The sequence below is a fragment of the Anguilla anguilla genome, chromosome 7 (genome assembly GCF_013347855.1).
Source record: "Anguilla anguilla isolate fAngAng1 chromosome 7, fAngAng1.pri, whole genome shotgun sequence".
NCBI classification, from domain to species: Eukaryota; Metazoa; Chordata; class Actinopteri; order Anguilliformes; family Anguillidae; genus Anguilla; species Anguilla anguilla.
This window is the reverse complement of record NC_049207.1, coordinates 11,613,705-11,624,090: the sequence shown is the minus strand read 5'-3', so window position 1 is coordinate 11,624,090 and position 10,386 is coordinate 11,613,705. Positions and strand designations below refer to the sequence as shown.

The following is a 10,386-nucleotide window of genomic DNA, read 5'->3' as shown; positions in this document are numbered from 1 at the left end:
AGGCCGTACTATGAACTTTCTTAAGTTCCAAACAGGAAGTGAGAGTGAGTTGATTGGGTGAGACAGGCTCCTTTGTCACTTAGAATGTATGTAGTGTAATTAAGTGTAATTCCAGTCGCTACAGATATTAATCTTAATTGCTGGATCTGGATCTCATGTTCTCTCTCTCCATCTGTCTCTCACAAACACACACACACACACACACACACACTGCCTGTGCCTGCCTGTCCCCTTCCGTTCCTCCGTGTTATTTAACTTAAACTTGCGCAATTTCTGACGACGGTTACGCTAGCACGCTGAATACTACCGCTAGCGACTGCGCATGTGAGCGTTTGAGAGGACTGCTGTGTGCTTAAATCATGTATATTTCAGTCTGTGTGTGTTTGTGTGGCGTGAGCCTCTGCAAGCCTCACACAAATCAACACAAACATTTGTTTGTGGGATGCTGTCTCGCCACAGAGAAAATGTGACAGTGTCTGTCTAATGGAGATGTCCAGAGTTTTCTTTTTTTCCCTGTACTCTGGCACACGCCCGAGGAACTAGAAGATTCACAGAACAGGCCCACAGTGGATTCTTTCTTTCATCCTGGTGGCTTGGAAGTTGAGTTCATAAGAGTGCTTTACTGTTCCTGCATCTTGGTGTGTTTATGTGCGCCGCGCTTGTCTTGAGAGTACCTCCACCTGCAGGTGGCCTGTGGTATTACACCGAATAACATATTTACAAACAGACCCTCTTGCTCATTGCCTGTAGTCTGATGTGCATTATAGAGTGAGGATAAGCACAGTAAGAAATTGTACTGCTTCACCCCTTTGATCTAACCTGAACTCAGCTCAGCTGAACTTTGAATGTTGGTTAAATATCATTGCTGTACTCCTTTTATAAGGACAATCATACATGCGCCCAGAGCAATGTGCAGACATGCCAAACTAAATACAGTGCGACTGGGATTAGAATTAGTCAGAGTCTAGACTAGCGACAGAGAGACAGAGAGTTGTGAAGAAACCCTGCGTCACCAGTAGTACGTGCTGAATGTGTGTACTGCTTTTTCATCCCTGCTTGCACTCTGCACGCATGTACAACAGATCTCTGTGGACAAGGCCGGCTGTTTGGTTGAAGGGAAAACATGCTGTCCTTGTTGTGGTTTTCTTTAATGTTGTAATAACGGAAAATAGTCGATCGGAACATTTCTGAAGCATTGTTGAAAGCTCTTTAAATCAGTCCAGAAATGTAGCATGATCACAAAATACTGCTAGCAGACAGCACGCTTTCTTAAGTGTGTTTTCTAACATTATTTATATTACAACTCACACACAGAAGCAGTCATGGCAGGAGAAAAAAGAAAAAAACAGAACATCAACAGAAAGAGTCCCAAAATGAAAGTCACCCAAAAAGGAAGAGAAAATGAATATCACGCTGGTTATGAATGAATGATTATGAAACTAGGGGGTGGTAATCTTGTGCTGGGCTGCATTAGAGGCCCCAGCAATTTCCTGCTCTCTTCTGCTCTTACATTATTAACAGTGCATTAGAGCCGTAATGGAGCCCGTCAGAGTGCACCGGGCAGGCTGAGCTGTGGGGTTATGGGTTTTAACGCTGGTCAGCCTGAAACTGGCGAGGTGGGACGTGTGGAGTGCTGACAGGATTTGAGTGATAAGGCTACACTCAGGGGAGGGGGTGGGGGGTGGCACAGAACAGAGATTTGTGAAATTATGCCCGGTATTTCATGTCTTTGTGTGATTGGCAATAGAGCTTTGTGTCCATTATTTCAAACAGTGGATTCAAACATCAGTGGAGGCTAGCTAACTGTGGAATCTAGACTGAGCGTGAATTGACTGAAAATGGTTGACATTTGTAATCAAGAATAAATAACTTACATTAGACTGACAAGTTTTGCAAGGGACAAGCTCTGAACCTCGATGACGGCTTCAACTGATGTGGCCTACTGTTTATTTGTCGAGGTATAGAGTTACTTTAGGGCAGGGGAAACATATGCTCTCTGATTGACACTGTCACTTTAGGACAGATTTACACAGACTGCCTGAAGAGCTTGGGTTTGAAGACACACTGAGCAGCACAAAGCTTTGTTTTTTTTCCCTCTGTGGAGGAATTTGCACTTTAGAAAATACTTTTCATATTTCGGACGACCAAAGGCTTCACTTTGCTCAGCTGAACTGAATGCAATGCCTCGTGATAAAATTAGAATGGGCTTGCTGGCCTCATGAAAAAACCAGCTGGCAGAAGTCTGGTGTAGCGTTTGGGGAAACGTTTGCCCCGCAGATTGCAGGTTAAGACCCTGGGAGGGGTGGGGGGGGGGGGGCACAGTTGTTGCACCCATGAGGAAGGTACTTAACCCAACTGACTTCCATAGGCATCCAACTGTGTAAATTAATAATATTTCAAATGTATGATATGTAATCCCCAAGACAAGTATAAATAATGGAAAAAAATATGTTATAAATATTATATTCTTCCATTATTGGTGGGGCTCGTGGGCTTGTTATTTCTCTCCATTCTGGAAGCAAAGAGGAAATGAGAGATTTAGGGGTTTCAGACTGACCATTTCCATAGAGAAAAGCACCCTTTTCAAATCATTGGCCTCATTTGGATCCGGATCAGTGCTATAGCCTTTAAAAGGCAGAAAAGGTTTGGGGATTAGATATGTCACCTGTAGCCACTGCCAAACTGCTTTCATGAATCATTAATGCCAACTCATAATGTTATCACAACATTGCTTCAACATTTTAGCAATGTTATGGAATAGCTTGACTCGTCCTGATGTCCTTCACTTACCAGGGAGTCAAATCTGTGTGAAGCTGCGATTATGCCACCGAAGGAAACAGCTATGAAAGAAGGAGAGGTGTTGCTATTTTGAATTGTGGAGACTTAATGATTTTAACATGCTTCACAGAGGAATAGACTGTGCCGTTATTATTTCCCTTCAGAGGGGTGCTGTAGCATTATATTAAAAAAAAAAAAATAAGCGTCCAGATGCGGACATTTAAAATTTTACCGTGTCGGTCTGCTGTGTTCAGAGGCTTTGGAAAATGTCCATGAATAATGTTTTGAGATTTCAAAGAAGGCCTTTCATGCGCAGTGTTACCATTGGAGTTTAAAAAAAATACGAATGTAAAAAGAAAATATCCTTGGAATCGTCAGCTATCCGGGGGTAGTGCGGTTCTCTCCAAAAGCCTACCCTCTGCGGACCTGCGCTGCAAGTGCACCTGTGGAATGGGGGGGGGAAGCCGCAGCGGGGCCCTCGTGGAATGGCACGTTTCTCACAGGGCTCTCAACTCTTATTACGCTGTGTGTTCAGTGTGTTCAGGGCCCCGCCCCCCTCCCTGCGTCTTCCCCCCCCTGCCAGTGAAAAGCCAGTGAGGCCTGTAGCGCTTGCGCAAAAGTCAGCCAGCTGTTTCGAGAACATCTACATTTATCTGCAACTAGTAGAAGGTTGCATATGGTTTTTTTAGCTTGTTTCTGTGATAAATATATCACTAATTTATAAAGTCACCATTATCCCCACCAAATAATTCTTTTTCTGTCTTTGTCTTTCCTTCCTAGTTTTATACATAGCTCGGTAGAGCAATATGCTCAGCATTATATCATTTATCATAGAGTATATTATACTCTGATAGAGTACAGTTTAACCCTTTTGGACTTCAGCTTCTTGGTGTATAAACCACACCATCCTTGACAGCATATCTACCATACCAGTCCAGCCCAGAATCATCTCCAAATGAGGCTCTGATAAAGTCTGAAACAAATATGTGCTTAAAAATGGGTCTGTGAATTTTTCAGGGAAGACAAAAACTGGTGATGGATGAGGGAGAGATATCGCCCGAATGGCTCTCGGCTGTTGTCACTATGAGATGTGTATGGGACTATTCGAGACCCAGAGGTCTTCCTTCCGTTTCCTGCTTTTGAGAAATAGAGGAAGTTGTTGAGGAGGTGAGGCAACCGCAGTGGCTGGTGTGGCTGCTGATTTTTTTTAAACAAAGGAAGCTATTGTTATTGCCAATTCACAAATCGCATAGGTATGTTAAAGGGACTCCCCTAACCCCATTCCACCCCTGCAACATTATGGCTTTGTCCAGATTTCAATGTTCATTATTGCCGGAGGGCAATTTTGGCTGTAAGCAAAACTACCTCTGTCTCCATAGAGGTTATACTACAGTGTGGTATCCACAAAATTGTCTCTTGTAGACCACTAGTACCATTATCCAGGTTATGACAGACACCAGGCTTACAGAGAGCATTAGCAGTGAGCTGGCACATCACGGGGTTGCCATCTCTCCTGTGACTTTGACCCCCAATGCTTTTAACAGATACAATTGGCATGTAATGGAGCAGAGATCAGAACAGCATGTGGATCAGTGGTCAGGGCAGCAGCGTGGAGCAGTGGTTAGAGCAGCACTAACCACTGCTCCACATTGCTGTGTGGAGTAGTGGTGATGTCACGTTCATGTGAGTGTGAAAATATTTACATTAACAGTTTAATAACAGAGCATGAACAGCCCTGATGGATGAGCAGTGGACTGAGAAGCAGTTCCTCCATCACACAACAGCAGTGTAAATTACATACCTGCTATTGTGCCAACGTTTCTAGCCATATAAGCACAAGTTACAACTTCCCCTTTTCACTTAATGATAAATCACTCAACGCAGAGCTGTGGGTAAAATCTAAACTCCCCCTGGCCCTGCTGACTCCACGCACCGCACATTTAGCAGGATGCGATACCACGGCCACGGTGTATTGTTTCCTTGAGAGAATTACGGACGCTTGGTTTTCGCGAACGGGCTCGGGCCAAATCCCCCGGGGGGCCGTGCCAAAGCTCGAGAGCCGTGGCTTGCCCCCCCCCCCCCCCCCCCCGGCAGCGAGATAGAGCTGATTTACGACCGTTTGACCACAAACTATTAAACATGTAGGATGTGCCACCGAAAATACATTTTTCTTTTGTTTACTTCCTCTCCGCTGTGGGAAAATGTTCTCCGTCTCGCAGACTTATCTCTGCGCTATTTCTTTTATTTTTTTTCTTCCCTCCACGTAGATCACCCCCCCCCCCCCCCGCGCGTGCCTAATAATGTTTTCGTAACGTTTCGGAAACAGGGCGGCGAGATTTCGACACGGGACGCTGGGGGAACGTTACGTTCCAGTCGGTGGGGGGTTACGGAGTCCCAGCCTGTGTGGCTGAGACCCAGGCGGTGCGCGGTGAGCGACAGTTTGGGGTGATAGACCGGCCTCCGAACCTCTGTGCATTGTCCCGGGCCCAAGTGGAAAATGGCTTCGCCGTGCCTGCGGGAGATCGCACTGCCTGTTAATTAGAGTGCGTACAGTTTTCAGCCCCGTGGAACCCATTAGACTGTGCGTAGAGAACTGTGTAAAGCAAACCTGACTGTGAAATTGAATTATAAGCTTGCGCTGTTGAACGGCATAGAAAGTGGAGGCGAAGCAAAATAGAGAAAACCGCAAGCAGTTAAGACACACTTCTTATCCCTTCTTCTTCCCCATTGGCTTATTTTTAGCCTCGCTGTGCAGCGCAGCAGGCTGAGAGACTCGTCTGCGCGTGTGCTTGTCAGACCACGATGAGGAATGCATTTTAATATTCTCTCTCTCTCTCTCTCCCTCTCCCTCTCTATCTGTATGTGTGTATGTGTGTGTATTGGTGCGTGTGTCTGTGTGTGTGTGTGTGTGTGTGTGTGTGTGCGCTCTTCATTCCGCCCCAGATGCTGTCCCAGTCTGAATGGGACCACAAGCGAGGGTCTCGTGGATCCCAGGTAAGCCAGGGAGGAGGGCACGCCGCTGTTGGATTTCTGTGTATCTGTTTGACAGATGCTCTAATCCAGCGCAACATGCAGGGCTAATGTGGTGCGATGCATTGAATGTATGTCACAGGAGCAATCAGAGCAGCAATAACACGCTCACTGCACAGCCAGTAATGCTGTGAGCAGCCATCAGGCTGAAAAACACATACTTCCGCAGTGAAAATAGTGCCTAGCAATTACCCCGAAGAACAACATACATACATTACATTAATGCGTATGGAGGCCCACTTTACTCACTAGTGCTGAAAGCCACATTACCTTAAATCATGGTATTTACATTGTGCCCAACAGTGATCCATTAGCCAGAAGTTATTTAGCATCATGCTACCACGCTCACAGTGATGATAGGAAAGCTGTACACTGCAATAGAAAAACATAATTACATTGAACTGAGGGCTTGGGTATTTGGTAGTAGGCCTGAGGACCTGATCAGTCCAGTTTCTGGCACTCAGGAGTGCCTAGATTAACGCGAAAGGAGCCGCAAGTATGTCCAAAACCATGATGAAGTCCCGTTGACATGATGGAGGAGGAGAACCAAGGAGAGGAAGCTCCCGACAGGAGAATTCTCAAACCTCGCAGGGCCCTGAGCTTACGGCAGGGAGCAGGAAAACACAGTTAAATCACCACACGCTGGGATTTTCCGCTTTCCCAATGGGAAACGATTGAACGTTTTGGCCGCCGTTGAATTTGCCAGCTTGTCCCCCCCCCCCAAAAAAAAATCAAGACATCACACGTACCTGTGTCGGGCAGGACAATGCGTGTGCGTGCTGAACAGAATCGGGAGGATAGCCTTACAAAATCAAGACCTACAGCCTTCGCCAAACCACAGCGAGACACAGACTGATATCGAGGCAATTCAGTGAAGTTCAAACTTGGGGGGAATTAAAAAAAAAACTGTGCAATGGCTTTTGAAATAAACACTCAATAATGCATTTATAATACACGTGTCACCATCACTATCAGACATAGGCAGTACAGTAGGATGGGAATATAGGCACTGGCAATTTGTCCTCTAAATATGGCCAAGCTATATGACTATAATTGTCCATATGGTGTCTGTATATTATTGTATAATAATAAGCAGTTTTGATGAAGTGTCTATGTTCTGAGGAGTCTGATGACCTGTGAGCCTTGACGGGGGTGATTGGAGGCTATTTTCAGGGGGAGAAGGCTAATGGATCGACCACATTTACCTGAGAGCAGATGTCTGTTTCCCAGCTTTGAGCAGGGTGCAGTTTTAAAAAAAAATCCTTTTCAAGCCATTAACTGTTAGAATAAGAGGAAGGTGGGGTTGTTGCATCAAAATCGGCCCAAAGAACTATTTATTGTGTGGGACTCGTGCGTTGCTCTTTGCCCTACTGTGTCCTAGCAACGGCTATTTTGAATATAACTGCTTCCTGTGCTACCCACCTCCTCCACGCGTAGGGGCTCCTTGGCTGCGTGTGTCACTGGACTTGCGCTGCTGGTCCGAGGCTGCTGGCGGCAGTGAGCTGGCACGCGTTCGAGCGCTGGACGGGTTTTACGTGGGCAATGTTCTGGTCACCACCACCACTACTGGTACTGGCACAGCCACTGGCATTGCGGTCCCGGGCAAGGAGGAACTGAGACGCTGTCACCCACGAGTAAAGCTCCTCTATTTGGGGGTCACCAGTGGTAGGATGATGAACAGTGGGCGTCTGAAATTTGGCGGGGGTCAGCCTAAGGGAAGCGGCATTCATCTAACTCAGGTTTGACAGACTTCTACTTCTCTCTCTCTCATTTCTTCTTCTCTCCACACATGTAATGTGTATTTGCTGCTGGAATTAGGCTGGGATTTGAGCATTGGGTAGTTTTTTTACCAACTTGTACGAAGTGGAGCATCAGTCTGTTCAATCCTGTACGTTGACGGATTGAGAGAAAGTGATGCAGTAGCACACTTGACATTTTTTACATTTTACCCGGTATCTTGGTTCTGTCAGTGCACAGACCCCTCGTAAAAATAATCCTGACTTTCAGACCTGTCTCAGCTTTTTGTCACATCTTGTAGATGCTTCCCATACATTTATTTTGGTGAAATAAACCCTGTATCTGGCAGATTTGCTGCGTGTCACAGCACTTTGTTCAATGTGCAAATCACGGAATATTTCTAAGCTTGTTGACCAGGATTTATTGATTTGTGCAGCTCTGTATTTGCCAATGAGCACACATTAGCTGGGTAATTTTCCTATCCACATTTCTTTTATAAGGATTGTGGTGAAAGCTTTAAGTTGCAAATCTAAAGGAAAGTTATGTGTGAAAAGCACTATTTAAATATTTATATTCATTTGAAAACACATTGGTTTTGGAACATTGCTGTGCTTAGAGAGTTTGTTTGAGAAAATGGAGTTTGGAGCCCAAACATCTGAACTGTTATCTGGTGTTAGTGAGAAGAAATTGATGATCTTGGCCTAAATGCAGGAGGGCCAGGTTCGTAGAAACGCACAGCCCTTAAAATAACGGCCTCAATTTCCTTTCTTACATTTTTTGGTTGTGTAGCTACAAAAAATGTAATTATTTAATTATAATTTAATTATGTTAGATAAAAAATTGAAGTTAGTGATGCAAATAAATGGACATTAAACCGAAAGACGTGGAAACAGCCCTTGCGCAAGTTCGGATCGGTTTACATCATTGCCTAAACATGTGTGGGGGCTTTGGCGGAAGAGCCAATTACAACGTGTAATTAATCTGGAAGCTTGCTGTGAAGTCGGCCTGTCGAGTGTTTGCAGTCTATCCGCGGTCGTATAAATTCTCTGCGTGTTGAGGAAGCGGCCATTGTAAAAACCCCTGGGACATCGTGTCTTTGTGAGTCATCTCGTTCGGAAGAGATAATGGGAAGAGCGGGGGTGGGGGGGGGGGGGGGGGGGGGTGGGGGGGGTGGGGGGGGTCACAGGTGTACCCTCAAGGTATATGCCACACCGTGTGCCTCAGCTGCAGTTGCATTGTCACACCAAAACACCTGGGTGAAGGTCCATAAAAGGCCCCGATTAATTACCGAATGTTTGCTGTTCTACTGATGGTGAAACCACAAGTAAGACTTTAGTCCAGGGTGATGTTTATTGAGCGCCCCGAAATGACCCAGACTTGTGTAAAACAGGGATATTAAAATGCAGTAACATAAAGAAGTTTTCACATAGTCTGCAGCTCATAATTCATCACCCGAGCATACAGCTTGTCCCACCACCAAATGACTCATCACTCACCCAACAGCTCGTAACCCGCCCTGGCTATAAAATCCTACTGTTTTGTGTTTAGGATCTTTTCACCCGTAGACGCAGTACACCATCTCTGCGGCTCCGTTTTCATCACCGATCCGGCCTTGTGTGCAAATGCTTAGCTTAGTATCCTGAGGCTCGTTTCATAGCAGCGATATGTGAGCTGTTTCACTCTCAAAATTATTGCAAATTATTTTCGAAATGCATTTCACAACATTTTCTTGCTGGCAATTCCCATATAAACAGAGTACCACTTCAAAGTTATGTGAACCTGCCTTATCCTCCTAGGTGTGATTTTCTTGAGTGTGAGAGCAATCAAATGGTTTGTAATCTCACTGTTCTCTATATATTATAAAGTAATGATATAAATATAAATAATATAAGTATTCAGGTTATTACAGTTTAGTGCCCACACCTTAAAAAAGTTATTTTTTAATCTAGCATAGTTAATGCGGTTTTTCTTAATAGCCAACATCACTTTTGTCATTAGAATGGTGTTTATGCTCATGCTAATTATTGTATACAACTTCATTACAACATATGAAAAGGATGGCAATAGAATATGCTCGGATAGTTTTGTTTGTACCATAAAATAGGCTCTGTTCACCTACGTTCTCTGTGAACAGAATTTATTGCGGTCGTCACGCGCCGACGTGTTGCCATTGAAAGAAAGCAAGGCAAAGGAAAGGAAAGGTTGTTTATAATTTCTTTCTGAACTGCTCAAAAAAGTGAGGGACATATCACGTCTCACAGTTATTAGCTTGTGTCACATTTCGTTTTTGAAATGAGGAAATGAAGTGTCTCTGATGAGTAAGCAAGTCGTAACAGTGAATGTAAGTAGGTCTGTGCTCTTTTATGTCGGGGATGCTGTGAGGTTCAGAGCAGGCACATAAAGAATCCCAGAATACTTACCTGGATACAGCCAGTCAGTATGTACCTCAGTGTAGAGTGTGCCATTAGACAGCAGTGTGGCCGAGCATCTGACGCTCAGATTGAGGCGTTGGATTTATACCCTTTAAAACCTGAAATCAATGTGAAAGTGCTGGGCGGCTGGTCCCCTTGAGCCTGATTAAAGCGTTGGCACCACTGCTTTGTCAGGGCTCTGCTGTCAGTTGTCCTATTCTGATTGTCCACCACTTGACCCTGTGGGAAAAATCCCATGAGCACCACCACTATTTTGGTATCTTTGGATGACGTCCCGGGCTAATTCTGTGCTCCTGTTCACTCTCGCATTCTGTGCACACACATGCAAACCCCTACCAAAACACAAACACATGCTCACACACAAACACACATACACACAAACACACATACACACACGCATATATACACA

The 10,386-nt window shown here is 44.9% G+C and overlaps 1 protein-coding gene across 4 annotated transcripts in view; it reads left to right on the top strand.

Moving 5' to 3' along the window:
- The window catches only part of pde3a (phosphodiesterase 3A, cGMP-inhibited), a 98,306-nt gene that overhangs the window by 49,865 nt on the left and 38,055 nt on the right, over positions 1-10,386 (top strand). For 3 of the 4 annotated variants that reach the window (XM_035427732.1, XM_035427733.1, XM_035427734.1), the window contains exon 2: positions 5,722-5,772. In XM_035427732.1, coding sequence (XP_035283623.1) covers positions 5,722-5,772 — 51 coding nt within the window. Of the gene's footprint in view, positions 1-5,721; positions 5,773-7,310; positions 7,548-10,386 lie in introns of those variants that run through there. The other variant, XM_035427735.1, reaches the window with a different exon arrangement.